Here is a 17,898-nt window from a genome sequence, read left to right on the forward strand (position 1 = left end):
AGAAAGCGTAGCAACTCTATAATAGTTACCAGAATTTACGTACGTCCATTTTAAACATGTTGATTTTTTTTACTTTTTAAACAACAATTTTTTGTGTGATATAATAATCCGATTGATCTGATTTTTGGAGTACTGATTCCTAATACAATAAGCCAAGCATCTCTATAATCAAGTCCTAAAAATGTCAATATGTCCTTAAACAGAATTCTATATTTATGAAGTTTACATCAAATTTAAGTATAATTTTGTCAAAACTTTTATTATTTATATTTTGTATATTCAGTTCTGATACTCTATAAGAGTTAATGTTCGTACGTTATACCGTTTTAGAGCTTCACTTTTATGGATTTTGTCATCCTTGTTAATATTAAAAAAAAACACTAGGTAAGGGGCGAAGCCAATGATGTTGTATCTATGTTGTACAATATTTCAAACTACATATAAAACTAAAAAATTTAAAATCTTGTTTCTATGCGTTTGTTGACAAGAAACAAGAATGATAACTGCCATAGCAGTTTAAAGGTATATTCTAATAATATAAAAGCAACAGGATGTATAACTGTCTGTGTGTCTGTAGTGTAAGATCTTGCTAACAGCTCAGTTACAGTAAAGCTTGTTGTAAGTTCTTGTAAGGTTTATTTAGGGAGGGTAGGTACCTCCACCCAACGAAGATAAATAACCCAGAAAAAATCTCCCCCCCCCCCCAACTTAATTATTTTTCTCGTATTCATTCGAATCCGGTGGATAGGAACCGGTTCTCATCCATACGAAAAAAACTATGTCTAGCATCGTATTATATCCAGTTTTCTACGAATATAGAAATGTACAATCATAAGATTAAAACCAGTTTTTTTAGCCGGTGCCTCCGGCACCTCGGGGCTAAAAAAACTAGTTTTAATCTTATAATTGTACATTCTTTATCCGCGGAAAGCCGTTTATAATACGATACGAGAAATAACTATACCCTTTCTTGTTAAAACAAAATTTAAAGTGTTTCATCCCCCTCCCTCTCCCCCATCCCTTAAGTGCCTCTAGGGGCGTATCCGCTAGTAAAGGAAATTTGAGAGGGAATGGAAGTCTTTTAAGAAATGGTGCACTTCTATAGGCCTAAAAATACATATGCAAGTTTTGCAAAAAAAATTCTAGTTTTACCATTTATGGATTAGTGAAAGGTTTTCAGAACGGGCTAACTATTAAATCAAACGCTTTTTTAAAAGCGAAGTTTTTCTATAATTAGGGTTGGTCCGTCCGTCCGTTACAGTTAGCTCTTTTTGTTACTTTAAGCATGTTAGAATTACCCTATCGTTTTTAAACTTTGCATGATGATTCCAATAACAGTTAGGTACGAATTAGAAAGGGTTGCAACCTTATAAATGTTACAAAAAAGTCCGTACTTCCATTTAAAACATGCTATTTTTTAAACATTTTGACAACATTTTATTATGATATGATTATCCTATTCATCTAATAATAATGGAATAATGATTCTTAGGATAATAGCGAGGCAACTCTATAATCAAATCCTAAAAATGAAAGTATGTCCATTTACTGTATCCTATATTTATGCAATACATTTAAATATATTCCTGATGCTGATAAACAAATTTACCATCTCTATAAATTAAATTATTGGTTGTAAAGTTTGGATACTACTCTTTTAAAATTACATATTCAAAACAAAATAGTAAATTGTAGCCAAAGTTTTTGAGCCAACGAATATTAAATAATGTCTGAGATTCACTCAATGATAATAGGAGAAGGGTTAATTTTTCCACATTTACTAGATTTTACTGAACATAAGCACACATCAAGCTACTTTGGTATATACAGGATTATATAATATATCTACCTGGTTTGATTACCTTGTGTTTATCGATCCAGAAAATAGGATTATAAGAAAGGAAATTAATATAAAAAAGTACGAATTAAAAAAAAACAAGGAAGACATCCATAAAAGCGAAGCTCTGAAACGGTAGGACAAACGAATATTAATTCTTTTCAGAACTAAATAAGCATAATAAAAATGTCGAAACAAAATTGTAAGTAATTTTGTTGCAAAATTGCTTAAATAGAGGATACGGTTTGAGGACATACTTACATTTTAAGGATTTGATCATAGAGACGATTCTTTTATTACATTCTACCTTGTTGTAATAGGAATCATAAAAAATTGTTTTAAGCGGACGTACGGTCTTTCCGGTAACGATTATAAAGTTCTTACGCTTTCTAAATCGTACCTAACTACTACAGGAATCAAGATGCAAAGTTTTAAATCAACAGGGCTAACATGTCTAAATTAAGAGCTAATCGTTGCGGACGAACGGACCTACCCTAATCACAGAAAAGCGTTGCTTTTAAAAAGATGCTCCAAACGTTGCACTCAACCAAAATCTAATTTTATAGATGCGTTAGTTGTAAGGAAGATGTCGTGTAGACAACACCCCATAAAGTTATGTAGTAGCAAAGATACTCTATAACTCACAATGTCTGTTTATTTAAGTCTGTAACACTTAGCTGCAATTTTAGACGGACGTATATTTTGTGAAGCAGCCAAAGATTCTTACAACTAAGGAGCATCTGCTCTGTAACTTAACTCGTCCGCTTGTCAGTCCACCCGTCATTCATAAACCCATAAAAGGAAATCCAGGTAGAGATGGAACATTTGACTGTAAATTACACTGGTTCCCAAAAATTTATAATCAAATTATCGGTTTATTTCAAACTAGTAGTGTCTGAACTTTTCAAGTAATAGTCTTAATCCTCAAAAGGGGTAAATTTGTTTATAATCTTTAGGATGTAATAGTTATTTCTCGCATCGTATTATAAACAGCTATCTGCGGATATAGGATATCGTAGAAAGCTGGATATAATACGATGCTAGACATAATTTTTTCGTATGGATGAGAACCGGTTCTTATCCACCGGATTCGAATGAATACGAGAAATCAATTTATCTCCACTTTCTTATCCAGTAAGTTTCCTGAGGAAACTTTATCTTCATGGGAGTGGATTTTTTAAGGCTGCTGTTTGATATTGTTACAAAATAGCTGAAAACCTAATTGACCAATAATAAGCTCTTCCTCGGTCCAATGGTTATAAAGTACATAATGAAATACATAAATACATATATTACATATTAATTCAAATAATCTAAGTACTGTTATATAAAAATGAAACAATTAAAGATTATACGATTACAAAAACAAATTTTCGATTTAATTACAATTTTATTAGTTTAAAATGCTCCAACTAGATTAAACAAAGATAATTATGTCCATAAGCAGCGCAGCTAAAAGATTAAAGTTTTTCTCAGGGATTTTAAGGGATAAGACAATGGACAATAAATTGAAGCTTACCCCTTATTTAAATAAATTTTGGACATTGTGAGTTTCAAGCATTGAATCGAGTTCATGAAAAGTCCCAAAGTTTTATAGCCAACAAATAAGAGAACTAGTTTATAAAATTTAGTGTCCCAGTATGATTTACACTCCTATGTCCCCTCCCTCCCTGGAAATAACTTTTTTTTTCATAGGTAGGCATATCATTGATAAGGATACAATTAACTATTATACAGACGGACCAACCAACTGTCATAGAGTAGAGTAGAGTATTTTCGCTACTAGAAAACATTTGACACTGTTATCAAATATAATTGTTTTATCAAGGCCATAAAGATTTTCTCTTTTTTTAATTTATAATAACATCAAAACATTTTAATAGCAATAGGGCTTCTCTACAATTAAAGTACGGAGTATGTCTAGCTTTTTGTTTTATTTATTTACTAATTTAAAGTTTGTCGAAATAAACCGGGATAATTTTTTGTTTGTATATTAAATACTTAAGGTTGGGTTAGGTTAGGTTATGCACTGGTGGCCCCACAGGGTTTAGGCACCGCAGAAATAGGGTCCGCAGGGGTTAGGCATAGGAAGAACCTTAATGGCTAATTTATTTTAAAACTAAAGGGAGGATGAAGGTTTAACAAAGGTTTTTTTGTGAAGGCACATTTTTTATGTTAAAGTGAACAAACAGTTAGAGATAAAAAAATCACAACGAACCAGCATTAAGTAAAAAATATTGCAACTTTTTTTTCTATCATATTTTAATCAAGGATTATTTTGTTCATGTTCCATAACGGTTATTATCCATCGTTTTTAGTACAGTCTGTAAGTTTTATATACATATGTTCGATGATGTATATAGACTTTAGATTAGTAGCAAATAAATGCAAAAGCTACTCTTTGAACAACTTTTGATATGCGTAAGTTGTGTTTTTTACTTCTTATATAATTGTGATTTTTAAAGCAAAGCTTTTCTATAATTTGGGTTGGTCCGTTCGCACATTTGTCCGTCTGTAACGGTTAGCTCTCTTCGTTAATTTAGTCATATTAGAATTGTCCTATAGATTTCACACTTTGCAGGATAATTCCTAGGAACTCTATAATAGTTACCAGAAAGTATGTACGTCTATTTTAATCATGCTGATTTTTTATGTGATATAATTACCCTATTCATCTGATTTTTGTAATATTGATTCCCAAGACAACATAGTACAATATTAAAGGCGAAGCATCTATATTATCAAGTCCTAAAAATATCAGTATGTTCAGTATTCTGTATTTAAGCAGTTTTGCTACAAATTTACTAAATACTTTGTTAAACTTACATATCTATATTATTTTTATTCAGTTCTAACTTTCTACAAGAATTATATGTTTGTCCTACCATTTCATAGCTTAGCTTTTATAGATGTCGTCATCCTTGTTCGAATTTAAAGCTCTCACACTTCTATTTCGAAAAACTATAATGAAAAAAAGCGAACAATTAGCAATACTACTAAAAAAACAGTCCTTGTTATAAACATTTTTCCTCGTTAGCGAGCTTTTTTGTAACAATTATTATTTTGATAATCAAGTAAGACAACAACCTTGATAGCGAAATTATATAATATGCATATTTTCAGTTATATATCAGTCATGCACGGGATATATATAATAGCAAAACTACTCTACTTTATCCGTCCATCAGTAAGTCAGTCAGTACGTCCGTAAAGCTATGTGGAATATGTGTTTTTCTCGGCTGAATACTTATATAGCATATACACATTGTACATCTAGCATATATGTCTGTCTGCCGTTCATGCTTCGAATGACAAAGATACCAAAGGTTACCTGATTTTTTTACTTTACTTTTTCTTTTGTTGTGGCAACTATAAATATTTTTAATGGTTTGTTCATCTATAGTTATTTTGTGCTTCTCTAATTAAGAATATTGCTGTCCTTGTTTCTAGTGCCATTAACAGGTTGTACAGACAGTAAAACATGCCAAACCACAATTATAAAGTAGCTGTGCTGCTAATTTTAAAAAAATCAAATTAAAACACATCAAAGTTTCAAAGATTAGCTTTAAAAAGAAGCAATTAATGTCATCTAAAAAGCTTTCAGTAACAAACAAATGTTTTATAGAAATGCTACGCTTACAGAAACTAGATCCATATATGTAGATACATTTAAAAAAGAAGGCAGTAATTAAAGTATTAAATGAATATATTTAGATTAACGCGCAAGTCACGCGCGCCGACTAAAAAATATGCGCGTACGCAAATATAACAAAAGGACACTCATAACTCATATTTCCAGGCTAAAAAGACGATTATGGTTATTATTTATGGCATCGTATTGTAGACATATTTCAGACATGATTTTTGAGTACCAATTCTAATCAAACGGATATTAATCGGATTCGATGCCAAACTGCAAAGAATTAGCTAGTTCTGAATGAATTTCAGTGTAAAGGGTGTGCAAAAAATGCGGATCTTTTTAAAATTGCGCGGATTGTTAATAGTAGAAAAATACTACGCATACCGTTAAACCGCTAAAAATTCTATTTTTAGGAAATATATAAACGATTCCTGTGCTACGTTTAGTTTAGGAGCTACGTGTTAAAATGTCCCAACTGACTTAAAGCTTGATTTGCGAGTAAATTTTGAGATATTTTACCACCCAGCTTCTAAATTAGTTGTAGCACAGGAACCGTTCTTATATTTCCAAAAAATACAGTTTATAGCGGTTCTAACGGTATGCGTTACATTTTCTACTATTAACACAAGCCGCGCAATTTGAAATTAAAAAATGTGACACAATACAATCTGTCCCGATTTTGTATTACTTTTGCGGAACATTTTTCCAGTTACGTCATATTTTTCTTTCCCGAAAAAGGGAAGGGGGGAAAAAATCTCTTCAAAAGAGATGGGGAAAACCCCCTTTTCTCCCAACTCTTTTTTCTTCCCCCCTTCCCTTTTTTTTTTCCCCTTCTCTTTTTCGGGAAAGAAAAATATGACGTAACTGGAAAAATGTTCCGCAAAAGTAATACAAAATCGGGACAGATTGTATTGTGTCAAAAAATGTAGGCATCTCTTTTTGCAAAATATCTTCTCTAATTTTAATTTACTCGCAAGTCAAGTTTTACATCAGTAGGGACATTTTAATACGTAGCTCTGTAACTATACGTAGCAGAGGAATCGTTCTTATATTTCCAAAAAATAGACTTTTAAGCGGTTCTAACGGTATGCGTAACATTTTTCTACTATTAACACAAGCCGCGCAATTTTAAATTTTAAAAGGGTCCGCATTTTTTTGCACACCCTTTATTAATTTATATTTATTCATATTTAAATCTTAATAAAAAGTCTCCACGCTTCAATACTTTAAACAAATCTATACACAAAAAAAGTAATTGAAATTAATAAAAAAAATTACATATTTTATTTTATTTTATACAAATATTGAAAGAAATACATTTGATTTTGGTCATGCTATTTTTTTAGGCGAAGCTCTTCTATTATTAGTGTAGGTCCGTCCTTTTTTACCGCATGCCTAACTGTTCTTAAAGGATAACTTTTATCGTTAATTTTGGCATGTCAAAATTTGCATATCCATTTCAAACTTTGCATGATAATTACTGTAACAAGTAAGGTACAATTTAGAAAGCTAAGCAACTTTATGAGCAATAATAAAACGTCTTTAAGTCCATTTAAAACATGCTTATTTTAGAAATACATCTTTGTATAGACTGTACAATTGTGGATATATCTTTTACTTATGCTCATAGTTTAGTAAAGAAATGACGTTAAAACTTTGAGATTGTCTGTTTGTCGGCTGTGCTCAAATATATTGGAGGCTTTCTCTTAAAGTTTGAGCTGCATTTAAAAAAGACATCGCATTTGCTTGCTTTTTCATCATTTTTGCTTTTTTCAACAAAAAACTTTAATTTCAATTATTTTTATTTGTTGGAACTTAATGTTCCTTGTTTTATAATTATAAATCTTTTTAGGAAATTTATCTATTCAAGAAATTACCTAATAAAGGCGGGCCCTCATAATTTTTTTTTCTTCTCAGAGTTCTAATAATAAAAGTAAATATATGAAGTAAAAATCGGGTAAAAACCCAAATCAATTCAGTGGCCCAAACAAAGGCCAACTAAGTGGCGTGCACAGGATTTTGACGGAGTGAGTGCATCCGAAAATTTAAACATTCCCCATTACGATTTTTGCCAATGCCCTTAAGTTAAAACAAAAATAAAAAAAAAGTGTGTAGGGGTTGTAAAGACATCAAGAATTATTTTATTTCAGGGGGATTGATATATCCCCCTAGGTGTCAAGATCTTAAACTTTTAAGGAGGGGGTCACATCCACACCCCTTTTGCACGCCCTATGGAGAAACAAAGCCGACGGATGCATACAGACGTATGGGCATATTTGAATTGTAAAAAATCTATGATTATATAGCAACATGCAACGAAATTAGTCAGACCTTTAGAATTCCCTTTGTAACAGTTTTGTACTTTACAGTCATGGCATCTAATAATTTGATATAGGAGGAGTCCATTTTAGATCTATTCGGATTTTTACAATTTTAGTTCAGTTACTCAATAATATGGGTCTGTCTGTATGCCCGTCATATTTATCTTTGAAAAAAAAATCTTTATTTGACCCAGATTACAATATTTAAGAACATTGATTTTGTTTCAAAAATGGTATGTTGATAATATATTATCATGAACCACTTTATTCATTGTCATACCCTGTTAGAAAATTGTGTTGTTATCATTTCAACATAACTAAGTGGTTATAATGTCTTTATATTGTCGATAACATGCCATCAATAAATACTTCGATACCTATTGTACAATTGCAATTGATAATTCATTATTTTATTTGATTGTGGTATTTAATTCTAGCTTGTTATTGCTGCGCTTTTTTTTGATAGAATTGTCCTTGTTTTAAAGCATTTAAACCAAATGAAAATACATAGAAATTTACAAATACTTCTACAATAAAATTAAAGATATCCACAAATCGACTGCATCTAATTTAAGACCCAATATATAGCTATGAAAATCCAAACTTCTGCAGTATCATTTGGGCAGTCTTGGTCTGCAAGTAGCATTTAGGCAGTCTTGGTGTCTTGTCTACTAAATGCAAATAAAACAGTTACTTCTAAAATTCATAACCAACTGTACTGTAGAAGCTAATGGTTTTTTATCTCTGCTATAACTTTATAATAATGGTACACGGTGAAAAATATCGTTTTACTTGAGTTACACATTAATAGTAAAAGTGTTATTAGAACTTATATATATATTCACTTTTTAAAATAGAAGAATTCAAAGATGAAAAAATGCAAATATTTTATTTACGTAAAAAACTTGAAAAAAATCAATCTTGTAAAACATGTTGCCAATAAAAACAATCCTAAGACATCAAATTTATTTACTATTAGTACTAAATCATTACCATGTAATATTAAGAGGTAAAACATATCAATTAAATAATGATAGCTTGATTCTTCAGATTATGACTTACTACTAAGTACCTATAAAAATGAATTTGTCTTCCATATTTTGTATCGTTTTAATACAGGTAGGTTTATTCCATTTTTAGAAACTAGAGTTTACTGTATTTTTTTTACTTTTCTGACTAATTAAAAATAATTATCATACTTTTTGTCCAAAGATCTTTCAATACTAGCCGGCAAAATGTTGTATGAAAGTCTGACTCATCTGAGCATTTTTTGTTGAATTTAAAAATAAGGGAAAATACAATACAGAATAAATAAATGTAGATCCCCAATTACTAGAGCTCGGCAGCCGCGTGTAAGACCCAGTGAAATCCTTATATTATAACTTTAAAATTCAGCTGGATGTCTTAACCTGTCCCCAGTGAAATCCTTATATCATAACCTGTTCCCACACAAACAATCCATATTTTCGGATTTTTTTGGCACACAAGTGGGTTTAAAGTTGAGAATTATGAGCGGCTGCTAAGCCCTGCAAAATTAACTCCTTTTAAGCACTGCAAGTTTTTAAAACACAATCAAGATTTTATAAAAGTTGTTTAATACAACAAATGACATAATGTGTTTTCAAAAACTTTGGGGACTCAATTCACCTCCCTTTCTAGATTACTTTAAGTGCAGTAGTAGGATGTATGTGTGTCTGTCTGTCCCGCTTTAAAATAATAGCCATTTAGGCGGATTTCCATATGATATTATTATTTTTTTTTAGGTTTGTATATCATTGGCAGCTGAAGATTTTGATGAACTCAGGGTTGATAACAATATCCATCAAATTGTTGATTCCAAGTTAGTTTTATATCTTAAATTAAAATGTGCTTTTTCACTTTCCTCGTATATTTAATACCCTAGATCTAGATGACAAATCAGACATACTAATCCATTAACTTAAACATAAACTTAAAGGGTTCCAGGACAAACGCAGGAGTCTCAAACGTCGGAGTGGACAAACGAAGGAGTGTAAAATTATTAATTTAAGTACGTATTTCTATACAGGTTAGGTTAGGTTAAGATATGAACATACAAATAAGCCCCGCGCAGGTATTAGGCATTTAAAAAACCTAAATTTGGTTTAAAATAGGTTAGGTTAGGTTAAGTGTCCTGCGTTTGTCCACTCCGACGTTTGGGACTCCTGCGTTTGTCCTAGGACCTTAAAAAGGAAAGACAGACAAGAATTTATTTTATTTTATATATAAATTTGATTGTATTTCATAATACGAGTCAAAATTTTCCAAGAAAAGTTGACTTATTATATGAATTATAGATAAGTTATTTCTCGCATCGTATTATAAACAGTATTCCGCGGATATCAAATGTACAATTATAAGATTAAAACCAGTTTTTTAACCCCGAGATGCCGTAGGTCATCTAGACTTTTTTATTTATTCAAATTATTAAAGATTCCTGCTGAAATATGAAAATCAACTCAATAACTCGATTATATCATCCGCTATAAAATATAGTCAAATTGTATATGAGGATGCAGGTATAAGGTATAACCAACAAGTGAAATAAATCTAAAATTATATTTGGAGGGCAAATGGAGAGGTCGTCTATTTTACGATGTGTTGCAGCCCCCCAACGACAGCTGAAAACCACGTATAGGTTTCGTGATTTTTTCCCGAATTAATTTCGTTATTGGTATAAGTTATTGAGGATGACAATAAACACTTGTTTTATTCTCATTTGATGTCTTGATTTCAGAAACCGAATTAGAATATTTCATGGGATCAACTTGGTTTGTAAACATGCTCCTTGGTATTATCCACAACTTTTAGATGAAAAATATGCTAAAAATCTAGGTAAATTTATTGATGAAATATTAAAATTCCTATATAAAAGTAGTAGGATGTCTATCTGTAGTCTAGGATCTCGATAAGCATTCTAATCATATATGTTTCTCCTTTGCCATAAAAAATTTACAGGGTAGGTTTTAAATCTTAGGGGAGGGTACTTCCACCTACCTAAAATAACACTCATAAAGAAAATGACCCAATTATTTTTTTTAATTAAAGTATTGATGCACGTTTATAGATTGTTACAGGAAAAGTTTCGTGATTTTTATTTTAGGGAAATTTGTATATTTTTTTGAATTAGGAGAATGGGGTTTAAACGTGGTAAGACTTGGAACCATGTGGTCTGGTATTGAACCTAAAGAGGTAAATGTTTCTTATAAATTAATTAGAGGATTTTTCTACTTAGAATTGTGCTTAAAAGGTTGCGTGATTTTTAAATTCTTTTCTTTATAAATGTCTTGTAGGTCAATTTCAGTCGTGGACGTACAAGAATGAGTGGCTCAATACCAGCTGAGTATCTACGTGGATATTCAGCTACCATTGGGGTCATTTTTAGATACTCAGCTACCATTGGGAAAATGTGTGGATATTCAACTACTATTGAAGAAAAAAAAGTTTTAATACAATTATTTTGGAAGCTTTCCTATAATAAGGGTCTGTGCGTCCGTACATAACTTTCGTTAATTTAGGCATTTTAGAATTTTCCTATTGATTTCAAACTTGGCATTATGATTCCTGTAAAGCACATTATAAAGAACGTAATTACCAACAAATCAAATTTGATTATTGTATGCCCAACCACGCTTTTAATGATTTTGTCATCCTTGTTTTAAAGTGCAAGGTGCAATAAGTGGGTGGAGATTTTTTCGGCTTCTTTGTACAAGTATGAGTTTAGGAGTACAAGATAATGATAATGTTCGTTTGTCCTTTCATTTCAGACCTTCGCTTTTATGGATGTTTTAATATTTTCAAATCTGTATTAAAGTTAAATGATAGGAGTGAATTGCTTTATTGTGCTTTATTGTCATGGGAATCAGCATTATAAAGGATATAATGAAAATACTAATAGGAAACTATTGTGGATATTCAACTACCATTGGGGAAAAGTGTGGATATTCAACTACTTATGGGAAATATGCGTGGATACTCAGCTACTATTGGGGAATTCGTGGATACTCAGCTGGTATTGAGCCGAATGGGTTGCGTGGGTGGGGGGAGATAAAAGGGTTAAAACAACTCTCTCCCCCCCCCAAAAAAAAAAAAAAAAAAAATTTTTTTGTTGAAATACTTTAGTTTTTGATTTTTCGTCGAAAATTGTCTATAATACAATACGATATATAATTTTTCAGTATGGATCGGATTCAGAAGCGTTTCTAATCGAGCGGATTAGCCATACTGTAAAAAAAACATTAAATATTTAGGGCGAATACAGTACAACCTATGTTAACAAATTGAAAACCATCATCACAAACTTTGAGAAACACGGAATTTGGGTCATTCTAGACATGCATCAGGTAGGGAAAGCTTCATTTTGATCATATGATGATATCTTATATAATTTCTTAAAGGCCTAAATGATATATTTGAAAATTAAAATGTTATGTCTATTAGATAAATAAGCTTAACATGACAATCAGTAATTAAAATTAAAATGTAGAAGTTGAATATTTCTTTTTTACTGTAAATAAATGCAATGATAAAAATTGTAAAGAAGGTGTATCAACTTTTTTTTTATAGCTAGCCGGTTCTTTTAGTAAGTAGTAGATGTAAAATTTTTCATAGAATTCAGATATGCAATCGGTTTTTTTTGTAGACCTCTTATTTTTTAAGTAATTTAAGTTTTTTAAAAAAATAATTAAGTCGGTTTTAAGGTACTAAAACGCAACAAAATAAAAGAAGAAAATGGCCAGTAAGAACAAAAATAGTAAGATCTTTAATTTGACACCTTACTTTTAAAATTCTGTTGAGTAATTATTGAAAAAATCTATTTTTTTAACCTCAGTTTAATAAAAACTTTAGACCTAAATATTTTCTCAAACAGACATAAAAAACATGGGTTCATATATACCTTTAGAATCAGAAAAATATAACAAATCCATTGTAAGCAAAATTGAAAAAAAGTAAAAAAATAAAAAAATAAAAAAATGACCAATTGTATTTTTTGTTCTGGCAACACTATTGTCTTCCCTTTTTTACCCCCTCTTTACCCCCTCTATACTCCCTTCCCATTTTTATACTCAATTCAAAAGGTTAAAACGTTGCCTGTACAATATAATATGATATTTTCATATAATTCCTTTTATTGTAGTTTATATACTATATTGTAAACTTTTTTTTTCAATTTTTCTTACAATGGATTCGTAATATTTTTCTGATTCTAAAGGTATATATGAACCCATATTTTTTTACTTGTGAAATGATAAAATTGAGTTTAAAGTTTTTATTCTTGTGGGTTTAAAAAAATCGATTTTTTCAATAATTACCTGACAGAATTGAAAAAGTAAGGTGTCAAATTAAAGATCTTACTATTTTTGTTCATAATGGCCATTTTCTTTCTTTTTTTTGTTGCATTTTAGTACCTTAACCCTTTACAGTCGGGCCCCTTGCCGCACCTTAATCAGTCGGGGGGGGGCGGGGCGTTCAACGCCCCCCCATGTTATCTCAGTTCCTATTAGAGCTAGAGGGCTAAAATTTTTTGTGTAAGTCCCCTGTGTTATGATGAATTTCCGACCTAAAGTAAGTCAAGGTCAATTTTCGCTTCCTTCACCCTTTTATTTAACAACCTTTGTTTTTAGGTCCTTTTTTACTTAAAAATTTCAAACGGCTGTAATTTTTTTATTTTTTAAGCTAGAATAAAAAATTTTTTGCAGAAAATGTTAATCTTTATGTAAATTGTATATTTCAAATATCAAAATATAAATTCCAGCGGCCGCAGCTGTACTTGGCAGCTGCCAGCCGCCGCAGTCGGCGGTCGGCGGGAAAACGGCGGCGGATCTTTATGTAGTTTTAATACGTTATGTAGACATGTAAGAAAAGCTTAAGTTTTCAATTTGAAGTCTCTAAGTCAAAAATTGAGGCCACAGGAGCCATTTAAAGATTTCTGGAGACCTGGAGGATCAGGACCTGCAGGATCATACCTGGAACCTGAAATTGACTTGAACACCTGTATTTAATATGAGGATGTACTACTAAAGGATATTTTAGTATTTTGGTAAGATAAAATGCTTTTTTTAAGTCAAAAAAATATTTTTGCTCTTTACCTGGATGACCCTGCCAGGTTTGCTGGCATCCTGTGCCCGCCAGGATGGAGATATTCAAAAAATTCCAACTCTCAGTTATGTGTCATACCCAAACTTAAAAAGTCACGCAGTTTGGGCTCTTTATCTTTCACACACAGAAAATGAGATAGAAAAAACCGGAGGGGGGGGGGGCGTTCAACGCCCCCCCCCCCCCCGACCGTTAAGGGTTAAAATCGACTTAATTTTTTTTTTTTAAACTTAAATTACTTAAAAAATAAGAGGTCTACAAAAAAACCGATTGCATATCTGAATTCTATGAAAAATTTTACATCTACTACTTACTAAAAGGACCGGCTAGCTATAAAAAAAAAGTTGATACAACTTCTTTAAAAATATACTTATGAGTAAACTTGTGACTATAGCTACAGAATAAAGCGTTGTTGACAAAGGTTACCAATGAAATTAAAGGTATCAAAACAAAAGGATCGAAAGATACTTTCTAACTATAAATAACTAATATGAATTTGTTATATGTAAAATTACTGGATTTAGGATGTAGCCTCTAAAGATTTTGGAACATATGATGGTTTCCCTGCCTGGCTAAATGATAAATTCAAGTAAGAATTTTTTGTGAACTTTTCTTTAAACTTTAAAAATCTGTGTTCGCCTTTGGTAGCTCTAAATTGGGAACTGTTAGAAAAAAAATTATTATATCCAAACTTTTCCTCCAATAATTTTAGTCTACTTAAAGAGAAATTTTGTTTATCATAAGTGGAATAATTATCCTATCCCTCGTTATTCCTGAAGTTAATAAGTATTTAATTTTGACTTTAGAGGGATATTTAGCTATTTTCATTAGAACAATTTTTATCTCTACCCTTTTTTGGTTTCTTTGCATTTACACCATTTAAGTAGTTTTTAAGTGGTACTGTTTTAACTTGAACAAACCAAAGGCTTCATTTAAATATTAACAATATTCTAAATACATTGATATTTTTAGTGAGACTGCACAGAAGGAGTTCCCCTGGCCATTGCAAAGGGTAATATTTCATTTGTGATTAAAATATTTTTGATTTTATAATAACTATGTTATTGGATTTAGAATTCATGGAGAAACTCGCCTGATACCATGATAAAATATTTTTCCCAACTGGGTAATATAAAGATACACACACCATTCAAAATTACTTTATCCTATCCACTCCTCTGACCTTAAAGAAAAATATTTACCAATATCTGAGGACTATATTATCAACCTATATTGACGTCAAGAATTCCATTACAATATCCACATATCTTATATCCATTACTATGATTTAATAACATTTTGATTTTATATTTGCAGACTGATTTCATTTTTTCTCCCATAGCTTTCTAATGAGACATAAAAATAAATTCCTAAAGGTGCATCTACTCTATATCTATGTCTGTATGTCCCTCACTAACACACTGTCAAACAAAATCTATGTATTGAATATGAAGGTAAAAATAAATCTTAAATCTTATTGACAATACAATAAAATAAAAGCTCTTTAGTTCGTTTGATATCAGGTTGATAACTGGTTCTGTGGCTACTTGACGTATGCCGCGTGTAATACCTACCAACAGCTGTATGACAACTATATGATGGCTGCGGATAAAATGGCTCTGGCCTGGAAATTTATTGCCACAAATTTCAAAGATCATAAGGTAATACATATCTTTTTTAAGTGAAGCTTTTCTATTATTAGGATAGATCAGTCCGTCCGTAATGGATATGCATTATTGTAAAATTAGGCATGTTAAAAGTGTTCTTTCGAATGTAAACTTAGCATGGTGATTCTTGTATAAGTAAGGTAATATTTAGAAGGTGTAGCAACTCTATAATCGTTACCAAAATTTTCTTTTGTCTAAAACTTTTTAAACTTTCTCTTCAACAACTTTTTATGTGATGTAATTATCCTGTTTTGTTAAGACTTTTACATTTATTTTATGCCTCTTCAGTTCTGACACTACACTTTGAGAAAGAAAATTAAAAGCCTAATCTTCATGGGAATCGCTAAAACTTCCTATGTTTTCACTAATATCTAAATACATTGATAATGTAAAATGTTTAAATAATGTTTTCTCATAGTAGTGGAAGAATTATTACCTCATTTTGTAAGAGGTCTAAACAATTAATGATAAAAACAATACAAATTGTCAAATAGTTCTCAATATATTCAGAATATTCTTGGATATGATTTACTGAATGAACCCTGGGCTGGTAACATCTATAAGGTAATTTTAAATTAAAGTCTGCGATTCATTCTTAAGTTTGTCTGTTTTTCAGTCTGTAATCTACATATTTTGATTAAAAAATTTTTAAATCAATCCTTGTGCTGATTTTTTTATTTGGTCTGCTTGGACCATAGCAAATTCAGGGGCATTTTGCGTTAGTCCCAAAAGATTTGAATCTCAACCAAAATTAGCTAAACTGAGTTAATTTGAGAACCCAAGATTGTACAATTCAGATTAATTCTCCTTTTTTGCAGGATGGAGGATTATTATCACCAGCTGTGGCTGCAAAAAGAAACCTTGTACCTCTTTATGAAAAGGTAATAGTTATTATCGCATCGTATTATAGACAGATATCCGCGGATATTAAAATGAAAAATATAAGATTATTTCCTTCCAGTTTTGTTGGCCTTGATGGGCTGATTCCAAAATGGTAAAATATCAGGATTTATTTTATTATTAGTGAAAAAATATCTATACCACGATACAATACATGAATTTTCAGTGTGGCTAAGCTCTGTTTATCAACCTGCAAATATTATAGGTTTCGAAGCCATACTGGAAAAGAATTTCTCATATTCATTCGAATCCGGTTGATAGGAACCGGTTCTCATCCATACGAAAAAAACTATGTCTAGCATCGTATTATATCCAGCTTTCTACGAATATAAAAATGTACAATCATAAGATTAAAACCAGTTTTTTAAGCCCGTGCCTTTTTTACATTCTATATCCGCGGAAAGCTGTTTATAATACGATGCGAGAAATAACTATTCTTTTGAGTATGTAAATCCAATTAATTTCTAATGAGTGATAGGTTTAACAATCTTACTACATATTTGTGTTTTTTTTTTTAAATTAAAATAATAATAATATAATTATGTTTTAGGTAGTTTCTCGAATTCGGGAGGTAGATTCTAATACCTTGATATTTTGGGAAACTGTACCTTACTCGCATTGGGCCCCTAACCTGAAGGTAAAATATACTTTTTGACTATACTTTAAGTGTTACTAACAGCTACGCCTCTAAAGACTTCTAAGGGCACTTGAGGGTGAGAGAGGTAATGGGCGGGGGTATTTTTTTCTAAAAGTAATATCTCTTCGAAGGGTGGTGTTATCCTCCCTAAAATTCGTTAAAAATCTTTCCAGGACCCAGGAACAGACATTCAGAATATTATATTATATTTTTCTTTCAAGGTGCGATATTTCTTTGGGGGGGAGGGGGGGTACCCACCTTCCTAGGACTTATGTGAAGCTACACTGTAAAGCAGAACCATATCGGTTTAGCGGTTAGACAGATTCTAGGGTACAGACAGACACACAGATAAACACCCTGTTATATAAAGATTACTAAGAACAATTTTTATATTTTCAGCTACCTTTCCTAAACAACAATATAGGAAATCAGTTGAGAAACCCCGCTGGACTAGAACTCTTTCTTTCAATGACCTCCAGGTAAAGTAATTTACTCATCAGACAAAAAAAAATAAAGTTGTATATTTTTAAATACAAACTCAAAATAAATAACACTTTTTCTCGTATTCATTCGAATCCGGTGGATAGGAACCGGTTCTCATCCATACGAAAAAAATCTATGTCTAGCATCGTATTATATCCAGCTTTCTACAAATATAAAAATGTACAATCATAAGATTAAAACCAGTTTTTTTTAGCCCTAATAATTGTACATTCTATATCTGCGGAAAGCTGTTTATAATACGATGAGAGAAATAACTATTACTCTATTTGATGATACTT

At 31.2% G+C, this 17,898-nt stretch overlaps 1 protein-coding gene across 2 annotated transcripts in view; it reads left to right on the forward strand.

The window, feature by feature from the left end:
• Positions 1 to 17,898, forward strand: part of LOC145325063 (endoglycoceramidase-like) — a 36,052-nt gene that overhangs the window by 8,014 nt on the left and 10,140 nt on the right. The window contains exons 1-12 of one of the 2 annotated variants that reach the window (XM_080167886.1): positions 8,792 to 8,917; positions 9,562 to 9,638; positions 10,554 to 10,651; positions 10,947 to 11,008; positions 12,067 to 12,159; positions 14,437 to 14,501; positions 14,885 to 14,924; positions 15,436 to 15,573; positions 16,090 to 16,143; positions 16,398 to 16,460; positions 17,030 to 17,116; positions 17,516 to 17,595. In XM_080167886.1, the coding sequence (XP_080024012.1) occupies positions 8,879 to 8,917; positions 9,562 to 9,638; positions 10,554 to 10,651; positions 10,947 to 11,008; positions 12,067 to 12,159; positions 14,437 to 14,501; positions 14,885 to 14,924; positions 15,436 to 15,573; positions 16,090 to 16,143; positions 16,398 to 16,460; positions 17,030 to 17,116; positions 17,516 to 17,595 (896 nt within the window). In that variant the 5' untranslated portion in view covers positions 8,792 to 8,878. Of the gene's footprint in view, positions 1 to 8,791; positions 8,918 to 9,561; positions 9,639 to 10,553; positions 10,652 to 10,946; positions 11,009 to 12,066; positions 12,160 to 14,436; positions 14,502 to 14,884; positions 14,925 to 15,435; positions 15,574 to 16,089; positions 16,144 to 16,397; positions 16,461 to 17,029; positions 17,117 to 17,515; positions 17,596 to 17,898 lie in introns of those variants that run through there. The other variant, XM_080167885.1, reaches the window with a different exon arrangement.

Source organism: Acartia tonsa, chromosome 7 (assembly GCF_053477335.1).
Source record: "Acartia tonsa isolate MP-2025a chromosome 7, ASM5347733v1, whole genome shotgun sequence".
Lineage (NCBI taxonomy): Eukaryota > Metazoa > Arthropoda > Copepoda > Calanoida > Acartiidae > Acartia > Acartia tonsa.